General features: G+C 34.3%; 1 protein-coding gene across 1 annotated transcript in view; it reads left to right on the top strand.

Moving 5' to 3' along the window:
- The window catches only part of PXDNL (peroxidasin like), a 479,104-nt gene that overhangs the window by 347,189 nt on the left and 109,778 nt on the right, over window positions 1-22,137 (top strand). The window contains exons 13-14 of the mRNA XM_059394566.1: window positions 13,062-13,174; window positions 15,488-15,644. Coding sequence (XP_059250549.1) covers window positions 13,062-13,174; window positions 15,488-15,644 — 270 coding nt within the window. The remainder of the gene's footprint in view (window positions 1-13,061; window positions 13,175-15,487; window positions 15,645-22,137) is intronic.

Raw genomic sequence — 22,137 nt, 5'->3', positions numbered from 1 at the left:
CCAGACTTCAAGCTTTATTACAAAGCTGTCATCATCAAAACAGCATGGTATTGGCACAAAAACAGACACATAGATCAATGGAACAGAACAGAGAGCCCAGAAATAGACCCTCAACTCTATGGTCAACTAATTTTTGACAAAGTAGGAAGGTATGTCCAATGGAAAATAGACAGCCTCTTCAACAAATGATGCTGGGAAAATTAGACAGCCACATGTAGAAAAATATAATTGGACTATTTCCTTATACCATACACAAAAATAGACTCAAAATGGACGAAGGGCCTCAATGTGAGAAAGGAATCTATCAAAATCCTTGAGAAGAACCCAGGCAGCAACCTCTTTGACCTCAACTGAAGCAACTTCTTCCTGGGAACATCACCAAACACAAGGGAAGCAAGGGCAAAAATGAACTATTGGGATTTCATCAAGATCAAAAGCTTTTGCAAAGCAAAGGAAACAGTTAGCAAAACCAAAAGACAACTGATAGAATGGGAGAAGATATTTGCAAATGACATATCAGATAAAGGGCTAGTATCCAAAATCTATAAAGAGCTTAGCAAACTCAACTCCCAACGAACAAATAATCCAATCAAGAAATGGGCAGAGGACATGAACAGACATTTCTGCAAAGAAGACATCCAGATGGCCAACAGACACATGAAAAAATGCCCCACATCACTCGGCATCAGGAAAATACAAATCAAAACCACAATGAGATACCACCTCACACCAGCCAGAATGGCTAAAATTAAGAAGTCAAGAAATGACAGATTGTGGAGAGGATGTGGAGAGGAGAACCCTCCTACACTGTTGGTGGGAATGCAAGCTGGTGCAACCTCTCTGGAAAACCGTGTGGAGGTTCCTCAAAAAACTGAAAATAGAGCTACCCTATTACCCAGTGATTGCACTACTGGGTATATATCCTAAAGATACAAACATGGTGCTCCAAAGGGGCATGTGCACCCGAATGTTTATAGCAGCAATGTCCACAATAGCCAAACTATGGAAAGAGCCTAGATGTCCATCAACAGATGAATGGATAAAGAAGAAGTGGTTTATATACATAATGAAATACTATGCAGCCATCAAAAGAAATGAAATCTTGCCATTTGCAATGATGTGGATGGAACTAGAGGGTACTATGCTTAGTGAAATAAGTCAAGCGGAGAAAGACAACTATCATATGATCTCCCTGATATGAAGAAGTGGAGATGCAATGTGGGGGGCTTGGGGGGTTGAAAAAGAAAAAGAAAAGTGAAAGAAGGTGGCATTGGGAGGGAGACAAACCATAAAAGACTCAATCTCAAAAAGTTGACTGAGGGCACCTGGGTGGCTCAGTGGTTGGGCCGCTGCCTTCGGCTCAGGTCATGATCTCAGGGTCCTGGGATCGAGTCCCGCATCGGGCTCTCTGCTCAGCAGGGAGCCTGCTTCGTCCTCTCTCTCTCTCTCTGCCTGCCTCTCTGCCTACTTGTGATATCTCTCTGTCAAATAAATAAATAAAATCTTTAAAAAAAAAAAAAGTTGACTGATTGTTGCTGTGGGGAGGGGGGACGGGAGAGGGGGGTGGGGATATGGACATTGGGGAGAGTATGTGTTATGATGATTGCTGTGAAATTAGTAAACCTGGCAATTCACAGACCTGTACCCCTGGGGGAAAAATACATTATATGTTTATTAAAAATAAATAAATTTAATTAAAAATTAGCAAATGTGGAGAGATAATGAGTACAGTTTGGAAAAAGTTGTATTTAATAAGCTTGTTTGGACTAAGATGGTTGGTTTATGAGCACAAAGCTAAGTTATATAGTCAATGGCTGTGAATGAAGTCATTTAGAACCAAGGGGGTGTGTTGAGTGAGAAGAAAGGAGACCCAAGGGTGGAATTTCCTTATAATTCAGAAGAAAGAAAAGCTGTAAATTGTACTATAACAAATACCCAGTATGACACAGAAACTCAGAGGAGAAAGAATCCCAAGAGCTAAGAATTATATTCAGAAGGAAAGAGTGATTTAATGGATCAAAGGTACAAACAGGTACATTCAATGAAGACTGATTTTTTTTAAGATTCTAAATTTAAGGACCCAAAGAACAATTCTCATGAAATCAAAGGAAATAAGCTTCAGTGCAAAGGGGCAGGGAGGCAGATATGCAGAAACTATTTTTTCCAGGACATTTCTTTGTGAAGACAAACAGCAAAGATGGAGTAGGGGTATGGGAAAATAAGGGGAAAAGCCTATTATTCTGAGATGTTTTCTGAAGGGAAGAAGGCAGAAAGATGCGAGTGAGTAAAGGTGGTTCAAGATTTCTCAGATGGCAAGATGGGATGGGATTTGTAAAATTCAGTGAAACATTTTGCCTTAAAGAGAAGGTAAGAGGCATTTCTTCACTTCAGATGAGAAAGGGCATTTAGGAATGGTTGTATAGGGAAGTACCTCTATGAAAGAGGAGTGTAGGAAGTCAAGGGATTAATAGTCTGAGGGTTTGGTTTGGGCTTGCTTTTGTTTTTTGTTTTTTGGTTTTTTTGTTTGTTTGTTTGTTTTTTTCCTCTGGTGTAGGAAATGCTGACATTTTGTGGGAGAAGAGTGTGATGAGAGATTTTTTAAAAAAAATTGTTGTTAAGTAGGATTTGAAGCGACAAAGACAATTTGTCTGTGATAAACCAGGACACACGATCACTCCAGATATTTTTGAAGGACAGGCATGAAGAATACAGTGCCAGTGTGTTGAACAGAGAGACAATGGGGCAAAGGAGTTGAGAGTTTGGGAAGGAAGGTGGTAGAGGTGATGAAACTTTGGATCCTAACTGAAAAGGGGAGAATGACACTAGACAGGGGTCATCAACAGGAGGGAAGAAGAAAGTTTCTAGGAATCTAGATAGCATCAAAATGAGGAGATGATGGAGCAGGAGAGAGAGGATTTTTTCTGTAGGATGTAGTATTAGATATTTTCAACGACTAAAAGTGATGGCATGTAAGTGGTGGTAATGAGTAGTTATTAAGACAGGAGGTGAACAAGGTTAGAGATAGAGAACATCAGATAATGAAGGCTATGACATGAAGTGTTCAAGATCCTTCAGGTGAATGACGAAGGTCACTGCCTAGAGTCACTAGTCCTCATGAGATGTCCACTATGCATTGTCAGGAATCTATAAGCCTTAGTTTTAGCAAATCCAAATACAAGGTAAGATTTGAATATAACAAAATACAGTTCTCACTTCAAGAGCAGAACATTTTCAACTTTGTAATAAATTTTTGATGTTACTATATGTTTTAAAGATTGTTTGTTCTTTTTCTTTTCCATCTGTTCTCAACTCCATCCTATTTGCCACTAATGTGGGTTTGGTGTGTATTATTCCCTTACATGTACACATAGTTGATTTATTTTAAAGTGTTTATTTTGAAATAATTGTAGATTCACATTTAGTTGTAAGCAATAGCACAAAGGGATCCAGACTCATTACCAACCTGAAGACTCCACCTAGTAAAACCCTGGGAACTACTGTTCTCTATTTCTATAATTCCATTATCTCAAGAATGTTATATAAATAGAATTATATAGTATGTAAACTTTGGGGACTGTGTTTTTCATTCACCATAATTATTTGGAGATTCATCCAGATTTTATGTGTTATCAATTCTTTTGATTATCAAATCATTAGTCAGTTATTCTTTTTACTGCTGAGTAGTATGCCACATAGACCACAGCTTGTTTAATCATTCATTTATTGAAGGACATCTGGGTTTTAATTTTTGGTTAGTACTAGTAAAGGTGCTATAAACATTCATGTATAGGCTTTTGTGTGAAGAGTAGGTTTGGCTTTTCTCTGGGATAAATGCCCAAAAGTGCAATTGCTGGATTGAATGGTAGTGTCATCTTTAGATTGTTACGGAAATTCCTAAATTCTTTTCCAGAGTGGTTCTGCCATTTCACATTTCCCACCAGTGATACATGAGAGATCCAGTTTCCCTGCCTCCTTGTGATTTGTGTTGTCACTATTTTTTATTCTAGCCATTCTGACAGTTGTGTAGTGACACCTTATAGTGGTTTTAATTTGCATTTCCTTCATGACTAGTGATGTTGAGCATCTTTTCACAGGCCTATTTATCTTCTGTATATCCTTTTCAGTGCAATGTCTTGTCTTCTGTTCATTTTCTATTTGAATTGTTTGGTTTTTTATTGTTGAATTCCAGGGGTTCTATATATATTCTAGACACTAATCCTATGTTGTCTATGTGGTTTATAAGTATCTTCTCTTAATCTGAAACTTGTCATTGCATCCTCTCCACATGGTCTTCACAACACAAAAATTTTTGAATATGATGGAATCCAGTTTATCATTTTTTTCTTTGGATTATATTTTCAATACAAAAGCTAAGAATTCTTTGCTTGGTCCTATGTTCCAAAGATTTTCTCCTATTTTTTTTTTTAAGTTTTATAGTTTTACATTTTATACTTAACTTTGTTTGTTGTCCATTTTGAGTAATTTTTGTATGAAATGTGAGACTTAGTTTGTGCCTCATTTTTTCTTTTTTCTTTTTTTTTTTTGCCTGTGGGTACCCAATAGACCAACACCATTTGTTGAAAAGGCCTCCATTGAATTGCTTTGCACCTTTGTCAGAATCAGTTGGGCATATTTGTATGATTAGATTATCGTGTTTTTTGTTATATTGATGTAGTTCTCTATGCCAATATCACATGGTGTTAATTACTATAGTTAACTAATCAGCTTTAAGATCTAGTAGGTTGTTTCTTCTCACTTTATTCTTCTTTTTGAAAATTGTTTAGCTATTTCAGTTCCTTTGCATGTCCATATAAATTTTAGAATGATCTTGTTTATATCACACACCAAAAAAATCTTTCTGGAATTTTGATGAGAATTAAACCTGGTATCAATTCTTGGAGAAATGACATCTTTACTATCTTGAGGCTTCCAATTCATAGATATGATGTGCCTCTTCATTTATTTATATCACTTTTGATTTCTTATATCAACAGTTTGTACTTTACAGCATACACATACCGTGCATGTTTTGTTATATTTATACATAAATATTTTAATATTTTTGAAAAATTGTCAGAGGTATTCTTTTTTAAAGTTTTGTGTTTGTATGTTCATTGCTTGAATATATAATACCATTTTTTTTTTTTTACATTTATCTTGTATCCTATAATCTTGCTAAGCTCTCTTTGAAGTGTTTGGTAGATTTCTAGAATTATCTGAATAGACACTGATGTCATCTACAAATGGGAACAGTTTTATTTCTTCTTTGCTGATTCATATTTCTTCTATGTCCTTTTCCTGCCATATGATACTGGCTAGAACTTCCAGCAGTACGTTAAATCAGAGTTCTGAAAGTAGACATCCTGGCTTTGTTCCATACCTAAGGGGAAAAACAGGAAAACAATTACTCTTTCACCATTAAGTAAATGATTATTGTAGGTTTTTGTCTATGTTCATTTTCTTTTACAATTAAATTAAATTTAATTTAAATTCATCTAATTAGCATAGTGTATTATTAGTTTTTGAGGTAGAGTTGAATGACTCATCAGTTGTATATAACACTCAGTGCTCATTACATCAAATGCCCTCTTTAATGCCCATCACCCCGTTACCCATCCCTCTACCTCTCTCCTCCAGCAAACCTCAGTTGTTTACTATAATTAAGAGTCTCTTACACTTTGTCTCCTTCTCTGATTTCATCTTGTTTTATTATTCCCTTCCTTCCCATATGATCCTCTGTTATGTTCCTTAAATTCCACATATAATTGAAATCATTTGAAAAATGTCTTTCTCTATTTGACTTATTTTACTTAGCGTAATACCCTCTAGTTCAATCCACATCATTGCAAATGGCAAAATTTCATTTTTTGGTGGCCGAGTAGTATTTCATTGTGTGTACACACACACACACACACACACACACACACATACTCCATATCTTCTTAATCCATTCATCTGTTTATGGACATCTGGGCTTTTTCCATAGTTTGGCTACTGCAGACATTGCTACTATAAACATTGCAGTGCAGGTGCCCCTTTAAATTAGTACATTTGTATCTTTGTTATAAATACCTAGTAGTGCAATTGCTGGGTCATAGGGTAGGTCTACTTTCAACTTTTTCAGGAACCTCCATACTGTTTTCCGGAGTGGCCATATAAGCGTGCATTCCCACCAGCAGTGTAAGAAGGTTCCCCCTTCTCTGCATCCTCTCCAACATGTGTTGTTTGTGGATTTGCTAATTTTAGCCATTCTGACTGGTGGAGGTTATCTCTTATTGTGGTTTTGATATGTATTTCCCTGATGCTGAGTGATATGGAGCATTTTTTCATGTGTTTATTGACTATTTGTATGTCTTCTTTGGAGAAATATCTGTTCATGTCTTTTGTCCATTTCTTGACTGGGTTATTTGTTCTTTGGGTGTTGAGTTTGATGAGTTCTTTACAGATTTTGAATACTAGCCCTTTAACTGATAAGACAGATATCTTTTCCCATTCTGTAGGTCATATTTTGGTTTTGTCAACTGTTTCCTTTGCTGTGTAAAAGATTTATCTTCATGAGGTTCCAATAGTTCATTTTTTGCTTTTGTTTCCTTTGCCTTTGAAGACGTGTATAGCAAAAAGTTGTTGGGGCCAAAGTGACAGAGGTTGCTTCCTGTGTTCTTCTCAAGGATTTTGATGGATTTCTATCTCACATTTAGGTTTTTCATCCATTTTGAGTTTATTTTGTATACGGTGTAAAGAAATGGTCCAGTTTCATCCTTCTGCAATATTGGCTGTCCAATATTCCCAACATGATTTGTTGAAAAGGCTTTTTTCCATGGATAGTCTTCTCTGCTTTGTAGACCATGTTGCTGAGGGTCCATTTATGGGTTCTCTATTCTGTTCCATTGATCTGTGTCTGTTTTTGGTTTATATACTTGGCTGTTTACATGTTTGGGGCATAAATATTTACAATTGTTAGAACTTGTTGGATGGACAATTTGATTATATTTTCTTGATAATTACAGCTTTGTAATAGAGCTTGAAGTCCAGAATTGTGATACCTTTAATTTTGGTTCTTTTCAACATTCCTTTGGTTATTCAGCATCTTTTCTGCTTCATTAAAAATTTTAGGATTATTTGTTCCAGTTCTGTGAAAAATGTTGATGGTATTTTGACAGGCACTGCATTGAATGTATAGATTGCTCTGGGTGGCATAGACATTTATTTTTTAATTTTTTATTTAATTTATTTTTTTCTCACCATAGCACATACCCTCCCCAATATTTATCATCCAACCACCCCATCACTCCCATCTTCCTCCCTTCCAACAACCCTCAGTTTTTTTTTTCCTGAGATTAAGAGTCTCTTTTGGTTTGTCTCCCTCTCTGGTTTCATATTGTTTCGTTTCTCCCTCCCTTCCCCTATGATCCTCTGTCTCGTTTTTCAAATTCCTCAATCAGTGAGATTATATGATAATTGTCTTTCTTATTTTGTTTAGCATAATATACTCTAGCTCCACCCACATTATTGTAAATGGCAAGATTTCAGTTTTTTATGGCTGCATTATATATATATATATATATATATATATATATATATATATATATATGAACTTCTTCTTTATCCATTCGTCTGTTGATGGACATCTAGGCTCTTTCCATAGTTTGGCTATTGTGGACATTGCTGCTATAAACACTCAGGTGCACGTGCCCCTTTGGATCATTACATTTGTATCTTTAGGATAAATATCCAATAGTGCAATTGCTGGGTCATAGGGTAGCTCTATTTTTTACTTTATTTTTTAAAGATTTTATTTGTTTATTAGACAGAGAGAACAAGAGAGCCCAAGCAGGCAGAGAAGCAGAGGGAGAGGGAGAAGCAGTCTCCCCAGTGAACAAGGAGCCCAATGAAGGGCTTGATCCCAGGACCTTGGGATCATGACCTGAGCCAAAGGCAGTTGCTTAACCAACTGCCCCACCCAGATGCCTCTATTTTCAACTTTTTGAGGAACATTCATACTGTTTTCCAGAGTGGCTGCACGAGCTTGCAGTCCAAGTTGGGTCTGTCCAGGATTTCTATTTCTTCCTGTTTCAGCTTTGGTAGTTTATAAGTCTCTGGTAATGCATCCATTTCTTCCAGATTGCTTAATTGGTTGGCACATTGTTGTTCATAATATGTTTTCATAAATGTTTGTATTGCTTTGTTGTTGGTTGTGATCACTCCTCTTTCATTCATGATTTTATTTATTTGGGTCCTTCCTCTTTTTCTTTTTGCTAAATCTGGCCAGGGTTCTATCAATCTTATTAATTCTTTCAAAGAACCAGCTCCTAGTTTTGTTGAACTGTTCCACTGTTCCTTTGATTTCTATTTCATTGATTTCTGCTCTAATCTTTATTAATTCTCATCTCCTGCACTGTTTGGCTTTATTTGCTGTTCTTTCTCCAGCTCTTTTAGGTGTAAGGTTAGGTTGTGTTTTGAGACTTTGATTTCTTGATTAAGACTTATATTGCTATACACTTCCCTCATAGAACTGCCTTTGCTGTATCCCAAAGGTTTGGAACAGTTGTATTTTCATTTTCATTTGTTTTCATGAACTCTTTTTTAGTTCTTCTTTAATTTCCTGGTTGATCCATTCATTCTTTAACTTCCATGTATTTGTGTTCCTTCCAAATTTCCTCTTGTGATTCATTTCAAATTTCAAAGCACTGTGGTCTGAAACTGTGCATGGAATAATCCCAATCTTTGGTACTTGTTGAGATCTGATTTGTGACCCAGTATGTGTATTCTGGAGAATATTCATGTGCACTCAAGAAGAATATGTATTCTGTTGCTAGAATAGAATGTTCTAAATATATCTGTGAAGTCCATTTTGTCCAGTGTGTCATTCAAAGCCCTTGTTTCCTTGTTGATTTTTTGCTTAGATGATCTGCCCATTGCTGTGAGTAGAGTATTAAAGTCCCCTACTATTATTATATTATTATCAATGTGTTTCTTTAATTTAAATTATTAATTGGTTTATATACTTGGTTGCTCACATGTTAGGGGCATAAATATTTACAATTGTTAGATCTTCTTGTTGGATAGACCCTTTAATTTCTTGATTAAGACTTATATTGCTATACACTTCCCTCATAGAACTGCCTTTGCTGTATCCCAAAGGTTTGGAACAGTTGTGTTGGTATAATGTCCTTCCTTGTCTCTTTGTACAGTCTTTGGTTTAATATCTCAATTTGTCTGGGGGTGCCTTGGTGGCTCAGTCAGTTAAGCATCTGCCTGTAGCTCAGGTCATGCTCCAAGGTTGTGGGGTTGAGTCTCACATCAGGCTCCCTGTTCAGTAGGGGGTCAACATCTCCTTCTACTCTTCCCCCCTGCTCATGATCTCTCTCTCCATCTCTCTCAATTTCTCTCTCAAATAAATAAATATAATATTAAAAAAATAAAATCTAATTTGATATAAGGATCGCCACCCATCTTTCTTTTGACATCCATCATCATGCTAAAATGTTTTATCCCCCCTCACTTTCAATCTGGTGGTGTCTTTGGGTCTAAAATGAGTCTCTTACAGACAGCATATCAATGAGTATTATTTTTTTTATCCAATCAGAAATCCTGTGTCTTTTGATTATAGGATTTAGCCCATTTATATTCAGAGTAACTACTGAAAGGTATGAATTTAGTGACATTGTATTACCTATAAAGTGTCTGTTTCTGTATATTATCTCTGTTCCTTTCTGGTCTATGTTACTTTTGGGCTCTCTCTTTATTTAAAAGATCTTCTTCAATATTTCTTGCAGAATTGTTTAGTGATCACAAATTCTTTGGTTTCTGTTTTTCGTGGAAGCTCTTTACCTCTCCTTCTATTCTGAATGACAGCCTTGATGGATAAAGTATTCTTGGCTATGCATTTTTCTTTTTTAGCACCCTGTATAGATCATGTCAGGCCTTTCTGGCCTACCAGGTCTGTGTGGATAAGTCTGCTACCTGCCTTATATTTGTACCCTTGTAGGTCAAGGAGGTCTTGTCCCTGAGATGCTTTCAGGATTTTCTCTTTGTTTCTGAAATTTGCAAGCTTCACTATTACATGTCAAGGTGTTGACTTATTTTTTATTTTGAGGGAGGTTCTCTGTGCTTCCTGGATTTGAATGCCTGTTTCCCCAGATTAGAGAATGTAACCTGTTCCCCATACTAGAGAAGTTCTCACTTTTAATTTTCTCAAATATATCTCAGGCCCTCTCTTTCTTTCCTCTTCATCCGGGACCCCATTTATTCTAATACTGTTTCACTTTATGGAATCAATTTTCTCTCAAATTCTTGCTTCATGATCCAGTATTTGTTTATTTCTCTTTTTCTCAGTTTCTTTATTCTCCATCATTTTGTCTTCTATATTACTTACTCTCTCTTCAGCCTCATTTATCCTTGCAGTTAGAGCCTTCATTTTTTTATTTCATCTCATTAGTAGACTTTTTGATTTTGACTTGATTAGATTTTAGTTCTTTTATTTCTCCAGAAAAGGATTCTATAGTGTTTTCTATTCTTTTTTTAAGCCTAGCTAGTATTTTAATATCACTGTTCTGAATTCTAATTTTGACCCTTTACTTATATCCATATTGTTTACATCCCTGGCAGTTAGTACTGCCTCTTGTTCTCTTTATAGGGGGGAGTTTTTCTGTCTTTTCATTCTGTTCATAGAATAATAGATGAACAAGACAGTAAAAACAAAAATAACAACAGAGACCCTAGAAAAATACACCTTAAACAAATCAAAATAGGTCAGATATCAAAAAAGAGAGAGAGAATAAAATCAAACAGATGAACAGAACAGAACAGAACAATAAACTAGGAAAACATTAGATCCCAAAATTGTAAAGAAAGAAAAAATATATATATATACCAAAATAAAATTGGCTGCAATGAAAGGAAGCTAAAAATGAAAAAAACAATCTATCTATATATAATGTAAATTAAAAATGAAAATTAAAAAAATCTTTAAAAAAGGGTGATAAATTAGTTGAAAAGAAAAAAAAATTAAAACTGAAAGGCTAAAGAATCATGAGAAAAAAACATGAATTCTGTATACTATTTTCCCCAGCTCTGCAGTTTTGCAGTTTTGTATGATCAAAACACTTGGTGTTAGCTGGATGTTCCTGCTGTTTTTCTAGAGGGAGGGGCGCTGTTGCTCTGAATCTCAGGTGTCTACCTGGGTGAAACTGCACTTCCCTTGCCAGGGGTCTGGGCTCAGTATTAGTGGCTCTAGATTCCTCTGTGTGGCTTTTGTTCCCTGAAGTCTTTCAGCACCACTTTGGGGGATTGAAATGAAAATGAAATTGGCAGTGCCCCTATATCCATCCCCAGAGCTGAAAGTTCATGCTCCCCACTCTTCAGTGAGCCTTCATAGAAAAGGAGTCAATCACTCTTGTTTCCCTAGTTTCCATCCACATTCTGTGTTCATCTAGCTGTTCATGGAGTGTTTTATCTCAGGCACAAGGTTCTGTTTTGAGTTTCCAAACTTTACAGAGGAGGGAGGGGGTGTCTTGCCATAGTTCTGCCTCTTACTTGGCCTGTGATGGAGAGCAGTCACCAAACTGTACAGTGATTCATGGTTTATGGCAACACCAAACAGTAAGCCCACTCCCGAACTCCCTGTTTGCAGCTGCCTTCCTTTCTCCAATGCTTGGGAACACTGCTGCACTCAGGCACCTCCCTTCTTTCTGTGACCTTGGAGTTCCTGAGACCACACTGTCCCACCAGTGATTGCATCCTGCTTTATTACCTGAGCACATTTCAGGCATAGATGTCCCCCACCAAAGCAGACTTCTAAAAGTTCCAATTTTGCACTCTGCGGCTGGTATTACTTTCTGGTACCTGGCTCCCTACCCCAGGGTTTACTTTCTAATATATCACCTTGGATTCACTTCTCTATACCTCCTACAAAAAGTGGTCATTTTTTATTTGTGGAATTGCAGCTATTCTTTTCTTAGATATTTTGTTGAGTTCACAGGATTTCAGAATGATTTGGTGGCTATCTAGCTGAATTTCAGGAACCAGACAGATCTAGGGTCCCCTACTCCTCCACCATCTTCCCACCTATGTTCATTTTTGTAATGAAGTTATGTAAGCTCTCTTTTACTATTTTTTCTGAGAGTTTTTAATCATATATGTTTAAAATTTAGTCAAATATTTTTTGCACTAATTGAAATTATGAGAATTTTCTTCTTTATTTGTTTGTATAATAGATTCCACTGAGTGATTTTCAAATACAGAACCAGTCTTGCATCCCTGCCATAAACTCTTTTGGACACGGTGTACAAACATTTTTATATTGGTGAATTCTATTTGTCAATACTTTATGGATGATTTTTGTGTCTATATTAATGAGAGATACTGGTCTATAAGGTTTTTATTTTTCTCCTTTTTTGTTTTGGTACTATCGTTATCTGGTTTTGATATTAAGGTAAGCCTCCTAAAAAGTCAGGAAACATGTCCTCCTCTTAGTTTCTAGAAGAGATTATATGTAGAATAGAATCTTCTGGTAGAAAGATTTTAATTCCCAAAAATTTATGTTTGGGATTTAAAAAATATTATTAATTTAATTTCCTTAATAGTTATAGGGTTATTCCAATGATCTATTTCATATTAGTTATGTCACAATAATTTATTTTTTGAGGAAATAAAGTAAGATTGAATCTCTTTATTTCAGACAGCAATAAACTTCTGTTGTTAGCATTTATCTTTTTTTCAGACCCATGAAAAGATATTGAAAAAGAGTACTAAAAATCCTTATACCCACTATTCAGCTGAAGAAAGAAATATTACAAATATTTAAGGTTAAAGGTTAGGGTTAAAGTATTATGATTAAAGGTTTTGTATAGTTCTCTTCCTTGTTTCCTGTTCTTATCTTTATCCTAATAATCATTACCCTGGCTTTGATATTTATTACTCACTCTGATGTCCAAGTAATTGCTTTTTAAAACACTAGTGTGGCTAACCAATATCATATCTAGATTTATACCGTTTGACTTAGATAGCATGTGTTGACAAAAATAGTATTGACATGATGTCATTTTGATTTGTTTCCACAGCTCTCCCAGTGTTTACACAACTACCTCAGGATACAAGTGTAGAGGTTGGCAACAATATAAACATTTCATGTCATGCTCAAGGAGAACCACAACCCATAATTACCTGGAACAAGGTAAGATCTCAACTAAAAATACAGTAATAGTAAAAACACTGACAAGTGTATTGACCCAATGAAAAGAGGTAATGATTCTCACATGGATTTATTATTGTGACTTTTGTTAGAAAATAATAATTTTTACACTGAAACAAGTTTATTTCATGCTTCTTTTTTGTTCATTTTTTAAGTAACTACATCTGATTTTGGCTCAGGGCTTTCATAAATTTATCCTTTTTCATTTGCTTGATGATAAAAGCTTCATAAACATAACTAAATTCTTCTAAGGAAAAATTGCTTTTGTCTTACATAAATTTAAAAGTTTTAGTGGCTAGTAGGAAACAATTTTGAATTAATAACTCAGAAGTGGATTAAAAGTAGGGCATTAGCTTTAACAAGAATGAAAACTTATTTTCAAAACAAAGTAACATGAAAAGTCAATCTGTAGGTTCAAAACTTAAGTGACTTTAAGGAAATAATAGCTTTTTATTTATCTATTTTATTTCTTTGGTTCTTTGAGCTATATTCTTTCAACACAATTGCTTCTTTCACTTTAAGTTTTTTTTTTTTTAAATCAAATTGCAATGATTGGTCTCAGAGTCTGATGTTCTTAAAAAATAAATGAAATGGATTACATCAGAGTGCAGAGTGCTAACCAGAAATGGCATACATCAGAATGACAGTTTTTATTGAAAATTTGGAAAAAGTAAAGTTTTCACTATGAAAACTTGCAAAGCTACTTTCCAAAAATACTTGATTTATTTTTGTTGTTGCCATACACCAACAAGGCCTTAGTTTTGGTGGCTCATTTCTCTTGTGCTATAGCTGAGCATCATGGGAGTTCTTTATAAAAAAGTAAATTTAGTGGTCTCAAAGTTGAACTTTTAGGCTCAGGTACTCTCAAGTAGTCTGAATAGTTTGTATAATTTCTTTTGAGTGTAATATAATTCAAATATATCTTACTAAAAAACAGGCAGTGTGAAAAATATACATTTTGGTCAGTCTCTAGAGCCTTATTTGACATACTAAATGCTGTATCATATAATTGTATCAGGAAAATAGCTCAGCCTAATTCCTAAAAGGTTGCTTTTAGTTCCAAATGAATTAATTGAGGGCTAACTATATGACAGACATTTTGTGTATGCTAGCACATTTAATCTTTATAATAATCCTCTTCTATTCACAAGGCTAAAATGGTGTGAATTAGGCTACTCCCAAAATAAGCAGATAAGGAATTTATTGGAAAGCTAGTTGATAGCTCAGAGATCCTAAGCAAAACCTATAGAACTCTAGGGTTAGCCTAACAGTTCTGGTGGTATATAAGGAGAGCAGGTAGGAAGGGAGGGCTTTTGCAAAGAAGCTTGTGCACCTGATCACTTCTTAGTCTTCTGCATGTCTGGTTTTTTTCCCTCTGCCCTCCACCTGTTAGGTCCTGTTAGTCCATCTCATCTCCTCCCCTGGACATCCATCACTTTGGACTTATTTTCTAGTAATGGCAAGAGACAACTGTGAGAATCTGAAGACCTATGAAACATTTTTTTTTTTTCCACTCTGAACCTTTCTGATTACATTCTGGCTTACTAGTCATCATTGGGGTATGAGTTCTTTTGAAATAGCAGCCCATCTTCAGTTTCCTGTGAGTCTCTTGGGAAGGCAAAGGAGAAAAGCATCTCTACCCCTACTCCATTCCAACACAGTCCTGGAAAGCCAATTTCTTTTCCTTTTAAAAATGAATAGCATAATAATGAAAAGTACATAAATCCATACTAATCACAACTGAATACATTTAATAATATTTCATATGAAATGTAGTCATCTTACCATCTTAAGGTATAATTTTAATTGAGAAACACTAATATATAAATCTTTGCAGGTACATAAAACTTATGAGTACATATATAGAAATAGAAGAAGAATCAGAAATATGAAAGTATTTTGATGCTTTTAGTTGGTAGATTTATGAAAATTTTCCTTCTTTACAAATTTTATTTTTATTATTGTCAGAATCTTTTTCTAGAAGAAAAATATGAATAACTTGTGTATTCATTCATTGAAATGATGATTTTAAAATGATCATATTAAATAATGACATAAATGAATTTTGAGTATCATATTTTTTTAATTAAGAAAGATAAACTATACTTTCTAGAAAACACTTTCACTCTCTTTTCCTCTCATCATTAGATTCAAAAAATATCTTTTCTAATGCTTGACACAGTAGGTGATCAGTATATATTTGTTGAACAAATCAAACTATATCAAACAAAATGTAAGATGTTATTTTTTAAGGAATCATATTTCCCTCCTGTGACAATTATTTTCCCTTCCTAGGCAGGTGTTCAGATTACTGAGAGTGGTAAATTCCATGTCAGTGGTGAAGGCATGCTAACCATCTATGATGCAGGGCAAGCTGATCAAGGAAGATATGAATGTGTAGCTCGGAATTCATTTGGCTTTGTTGTGACCAACATGTTTCTCACAGTTGTAGGTAAGTGTGGCTCCTGATGCGACCTAGATAAATATCTTTGACAACTTCTACTTCTCATCCTAACTGATTTGTCTCACTACCCAAGTTTCCTTACATGTTTTTTTTTTCTAGTCAAATGTATTGATATTAAATCAATGTTATTTTAAATTTTTAAATCTAAGTTTTAAATGTAAACTGTATTGAAAGGCATCAAACACCAAAACTATCAATGCCAAAAGTGAAAAAAATAGGAAGGATTCACAAATGTATATCACGTTTTTTTAGGAAATGAAAATTATAGAATGTAAGATACATTCATAGCTAAATAAAGTGGAGTCAGAGATTTAAGGATAAGTGGAATTTAACATGTATGAGTTACTCTGACATGGTATATTTGGTTCTACAGTAAAATTAAAAATCAATCAATCAAACTTCTAGGTAAGATTTGCCACTATAAGAATAAATATCTCAATATTTTGGAACATTTATAATTGGCCAACATATTTGGCATTGTTTACATTTTGTCATCTGTCGTTTAGTTGTAGCCTTCTGCTACTTGTTCATAAATGGTGACTGCTTTAAAAAATTGTCATAGTTTTACAAAAAATAAAATGCTTTTTTTTTTTTCTTCAATCAATCAGTTTGTATTGGAAGTGAGAGAGTCTATTTGTGGGCAGATTCGAATGGAAAACTCAGCTGTGGATATGGGAATGGGGACTGGCTTTGATGATGGACTGGCATATTCTCCATGTGGGGAAAGAATTCAAGAAAAGCACAGCATGTGGGGACATGTGAATTGACATCAGGGTTCCTTTTCTTGTGGATGGGTTTAGGAGCTTCTGCCTTACTGACAATCAGCAGTTCAAGTAAATGAGTTCAGCTACAAGCATATGGAGTACTATTTTGGGCTTTGCCTGCTTTTTGGTTTCCTTAGAAATGGGCAGATTTCATAAATAGGGTTTTACAGATTTATTTCTTTCCTTTTAGTTTTTCCAGCTCTTACTGGTCTCTAAAACTATTGGGTAACTCTTCTCATTATAAATAGAGGCTTGGATAAAAATAGATTTATTTAATTAAGTCACATCCTTAAAGATGTCATTGCCTTCCCTTCATGTAGTACAATAGTTTCATCTTCTTACATCTGAAAATTCTCGGGAGAAATCAAACTTCCAAATACCCATTTGTCTGGGTATTTTATATAATGATATATTTTCATTAATGGTGCAGCCATCTTTATATATTTATATATATATATATTTTACTGTATAGTAAAAAGTATTCTCTGTAGAATATTAGCCTTAAAATTATAACAATGTATCTAGTAACTAGCGAATATTTATTCTAGCAGGGTCAGAAATTCTTTATCACATAAAATTTCTTAAAGTTACAAAATCTTAGCTTTATTTGGTATCTGCTATGAGTTCATGTTTTTCCTGATTTAGAATCTATAATAGTTGTGTTTCTTTTTATAAATTTATAGAGCTCCTTTTCTACTGCTTAACTATTTATGAGATCAATGAAAAAATATTCTTGAGCATTTTGGAAAAAACTTATTATAAAATTTAAAATACTATCTTTTAGGTTCAAGAGATGCTAGAAATATTTACTACTAAACAAACACATATACAAACAAACAAATATTCTCTCTCTGCCTCTTATTCTCTCCATTTGTCTCTGTTTTGCTCTGCCACATACACACAGACTATAATTACAGTGGTCAATATTTTAGAACCTCCAACATAAGAATTTCATTGTGGTAGACTGAAATTTAACAATCCATTTTATATACACACATTAAAAGTAAAACATTCGATTAAAATGTATCAGTCACTCTATTACCAGATTTTAAAACACTGATAAGTAGCATTTACCAATATTCTACTCTATTGTATAGAGAGCAGAAAGTCAGGCTATAGAGATAAAGTAGTACAAAAGAAGCTATTCAGTCAAGAAGAAAATAATGTTTTTTGCTCTTGAAACATTTTTATAGCAATTTAAGGAGAAATTAATTTATATTTGTACCAAATACATTTTATGACATTAGAAATATTTTTTAAAGGTTTTATTTATTTATTTGACAGAGAGAGACACAGCGAGAGAGGGAACAGAAGCAGAGTGGGTGGGAGAGGGAGGAGCAGGCTTCCTGCTGAGCAGGGAGCCCTGATGTGGGGCTCTATCCCAGGACCCTGGGATCAGGACCTGAGCCTAAGGGCAGATGCTTAATGACTGAGCATATTTAGCCACATATCAGCATATCAGCATATCAACTTCCCCGATATTAGAAATATTTTTATAAAGAGAAGTAAAAATATGAAGATATAAATTTTAAATTTTTGAATACATTTAAGATTTAAGTGTGTGTGTATGTATGTGTGTTCACACAACCCAAATTGCAGTATAGGAGGAAGTGTGTCAATATAAAGTATCACTTATGGAACATTTTATGACTTAGACCCTTTCATTCACCAGTTATCCTAATTAAAAGGAAAAGACCATGCATTATAGGAGGATTTTCCAATCTTAATGCCCGAATTAAGCAGTGATGGAATGTTGTAACTATGCTCATTGTGTAAGAATTGATACAAACAGTATCATGCCTTGTGAGTTGCTATTCTGTACTGGGAATACAACTGCACAAAGTCATCTAAAAGAATAAAAATATACAATGACAATTTAAGGAAAATCTGGGATATATATATATATACATATGTATATATATAGCATTTGAATGAGTGACACTCAAAGTAAGACATTTATAATAGCAAAAGTAAGAAGGGTTCCCACAAATTGTGATTTTTTTAAGGAGTTTTTTCCTTCATGGATGTAACAGATTTTTAATAGTTTTAATAAATTTTTACAAACCTTTAAGGCTGTTACGGTGTTTACTGGGAACCTATCCTTTGATGGTGTCCTCAAAATACTTTGTGTTGAGATAGTGGGAAAAATCCTGGGTTAAATCAGGAAACTTACCTTTATTGATCTCAGCCACTTTGGATACCTCACCCATAACTGGAATTAATTTTCTCGTTTCTTAAAAAAGGTGGAGCTGGACACTCAAGAGTCCTTCTTGGCATAGAAATTCTGTTTCTACAATAGCATTCAAATGTGCAACAGTTGTCAGGAAGTAGTTTAGAGCATGTCTATATGACAGAATGTTTACCAATGAGACATTGGAATAATATGTAGACTGGCTAAAAGTGAAATAGTGACACAGCATGGATTCAATGAGAGTTTTGGAGCACAAATACCACGTAAATACTGTTTGTAATGATATAAAAAATAAATCCAAACAATGTTGTCTTCTTTGAAATTCTGAGTTGGGTATCTAATTGTATGTTGAACATTTCATTTTTGGATAATCCACAGGTCTTCCGATTCCATAGATTAAAAACTGATCTTGAATGTATGCCAAATTGAACTCCTCATTTTCGCCTCAAGACCTTCTAACTTCCTGGCAGTCCTTTAATACAGACCGTGTTCTGTAAGGAGGAAGCCAGAAAGTTTTCTGATTTTTTCCTGCTCCCTCTTTCTTCTTTACCCTAACTGCCACGTCTCACCAGTTTTTCCTCCAAATATTGCTTCTTTTCCATTTCTCCATATAACCTCCTCTTTCATAGTTCAATCTATGGTCATTCTGCAATAACTTTCTAAATGATATTTCTGTTTAGAGTATTCTCTACTTTGACTATATTCTCAACCTGATAAATTATAAATGAGAATTAAGGCTACATTAGTTGGTTTTAAGTTAATGAGAACCTTTTCTATTATGTTAAGTAAATAACCTGTATTAAACAGATACTAATATTACTACTAAGAAAAAGTTAACATTTATTGGGCATTTACCACTTGTTCCAAGTGTTATTTATCAATTAACTTATTTGATGCTTTTGGGATCTAGTTATTTTTTTGAAATTCCGAATGAATAACTCACAGATTTTTTGACATTCTAATCCAGTTGTTATTGTCTAGATCAAACATCTGTTTCAAAACCATTACAGTTGTTATACAATGAAATAACTATGAAGTATCAGAAAATTTTAATTGTGTTTACTCAAATATATCAATGAAATGAAATTGATACTAAATCATTTTTAATTGCTATTTAACTATATTTGTTTATTTACTTTGAATATGACATGAATTAATTTACATAATAATTAATAGTTATGTGACAATCTTGTTTACCTTGGCAAACTTTAATAATACAATGAATGGTGGAATATTTTTTAAATAACAGCATATACCTAGTATACATATACGTATGTTTATAATACCTTTAACCATATTTGATATATTTCCAATCCATTTATACATAAAATCTATATTGAACACATATGTCTATCCTGAGCTAAGCCACATTCAAAAAAATATATTAAAAAAATAGCACTAAATTTTAAGAAGAGATTTTTAGTAGAGTTGTGTTTGGATAGTCATAAAATTATAAGGGAAGAGAATAATCAAAATAAAAGGCTCATCTCAATTATTAAGACCAAAAAAAAGTAGTGTCTTTCCTTTTCTGTCTCTGGAAAAAAAACCGGTGGAGCTTGCAAGACAGTGAACCCATTTACATATTCAATGATGCAAAATGATGAGTAAGGCAGCGTTATTGCTGTTCAAAGAAAATGATTTCACAAAGGCAGTTGTTCATATCCATTTATATGCTGTGGGAGTGTCTGGCTTCCTAGGAGAGCCCTCTCCAGGCTCAGTGGTTGGTCCGCTGTTCTCTTTAGTGGAAGATTTCATGTGGGAAGTCCTATTTGATTAATGATAGTTACCTTATCTGGCCACTTTCCTTCAGGAGGGTTGGGGAGATAAAGAATACTCAGTTGTGAAAGAAACTCTCTTTCATTGAGGTCTAGGTATTTTGTGAGAGTGAGGGCGGGGGTGCGGTTGTTCTGCTTGGAAGTCCCTCCTCAGACGCCACCTAGTCCCTCCCTGACTCCTATTCTCTCCCATCTAGGCTGTGCTCCGACAGAGTGGGCACACAGGAGTTGGTGGGTCATTACACCTAAAGGCCCCCTTCCTGAAAGGACTCAAATTTATCTTTTGACTTTATCTGCCTTGGAGGTGATAGAGTCTCATAGATGTTCACCAGGAACTTGCTTAATTTCATAACACTACTGAGGCTTTTTCTCCTTTTTTAACCCCAAGACTTAAAAGAAAATGATCTAGTTCTTCCTCCTTCTCTAGAAGATTTTGCATAAAAAAATAGAGAATATACTCAGAGTTTTCTGATCATTCTATCCCTACAACATTAATTGAGGTAGTTTTTAAGACATAAAATATTAACAGTGTTGTTTGATTCTAAATGTGCCCCAATAAACTGAATTCACTTTGCATAATACAGTGCTCTTCTGGAAACATTTATGGTAATCTGTTTGCAATTTGTACCACAACAACTAAAACAATACTGAGACCGAATGAATAATAAAGAGTTTAGTTTTATTTTATCATAAAACTATGAAACCTTAAAAAATTCATAATTGAAATGACATAAGTGAGAAAGAGTTCTTGTTACCACAAGTATTTTCTGTGTGAACATATTACATATTTAATGTACTTTTAATAATCTGTGAACAAACAACTTTATGGTTTTCTATTTATGCACATCAAAATTTAATTATTTCAAACAAGTTTACATGTTCTGCCACCTTTCTTGCTATTTTCCTTTTCTTTTCACATCTCCACACGTGTTGGTTTCTTATTAATAAAGAGAAAAAGCAGGTCAGGCTGAACAAATGACAACACAGCAGCAATCAATAATTATGTGAAGATATGGATTACTTATGGGATTAGAACATAACAGTCACTGAAAGGCAACTTGTATTTGCATTGTGACATGTCGTTTTCAAAGAACTTTACATGTCTTTTTTATTTAATAATCATATTTGGCCCAACTATATGTTTGGCTCAACTGTATGTTGAAGAAGTCTTATTATTTCCACTCTATGAATGAGTTGGAAGATGAAGAACAGGTGTTGTAAAAAGACTTATGCTTGTAAATTTTATACAACCATAATAGCAAAACTATTTTATGAACAGAATAAAAGCAAAATTATAAAACAAATAAAATTCAGATGAACATGTTAATTGATGCTTTCCCAAAATTTAAATATCCCTTCCAAGTTCTGTCTGCCACAGTGAACAGCCTTTTGAGTTTTGGCTGGTATTGTCAGCTATGTGATAACTCAGTCCTACATGCAAGCTTTGATAGAGCCCTGATTGGATTTTATTCACACAGTTGCAGGGGTCCAATGACAGTAATTGTCATGAATAAGAACACATCATTGATGCCACTCTCTACACTTGAAGTTCACAAGTGAAGGACTGAAAGGGAAACAATAGAGAAAAGGCTAACATCATAGGCCAGCACAGATTGATTGGATTGATCTCATTTCCTTTATTTCCAAGTAAAAGTAACAAATTCAGTAGGCTCATTCTTACTGACTTGTTTTTTTTTTTTTTTTTTGAAGTACTGTATTTTTTTTTTATTTTATTTATTTATTTTTTTTTT

Source organism: Mustela nigripes, chromosome 3 (genome assembly GCF_022355385.1).
Source record: "Mustela nigripes isolate SB6536 chromosome 3, MUSNIG.SB6536, whole genome shotgun sequence".
Taxonomy (NCBI): Eukaryota; Metazoa; Chordata; class Mammalia; order Carnivora; family Mustelidae; genus Mustela; species Mustela nigripes.
The sequence above is the reverse complement of the archived record's forward strand: the minus strand, read 5'-3'. Positions and strand labels throughout refer to the sequence as shown.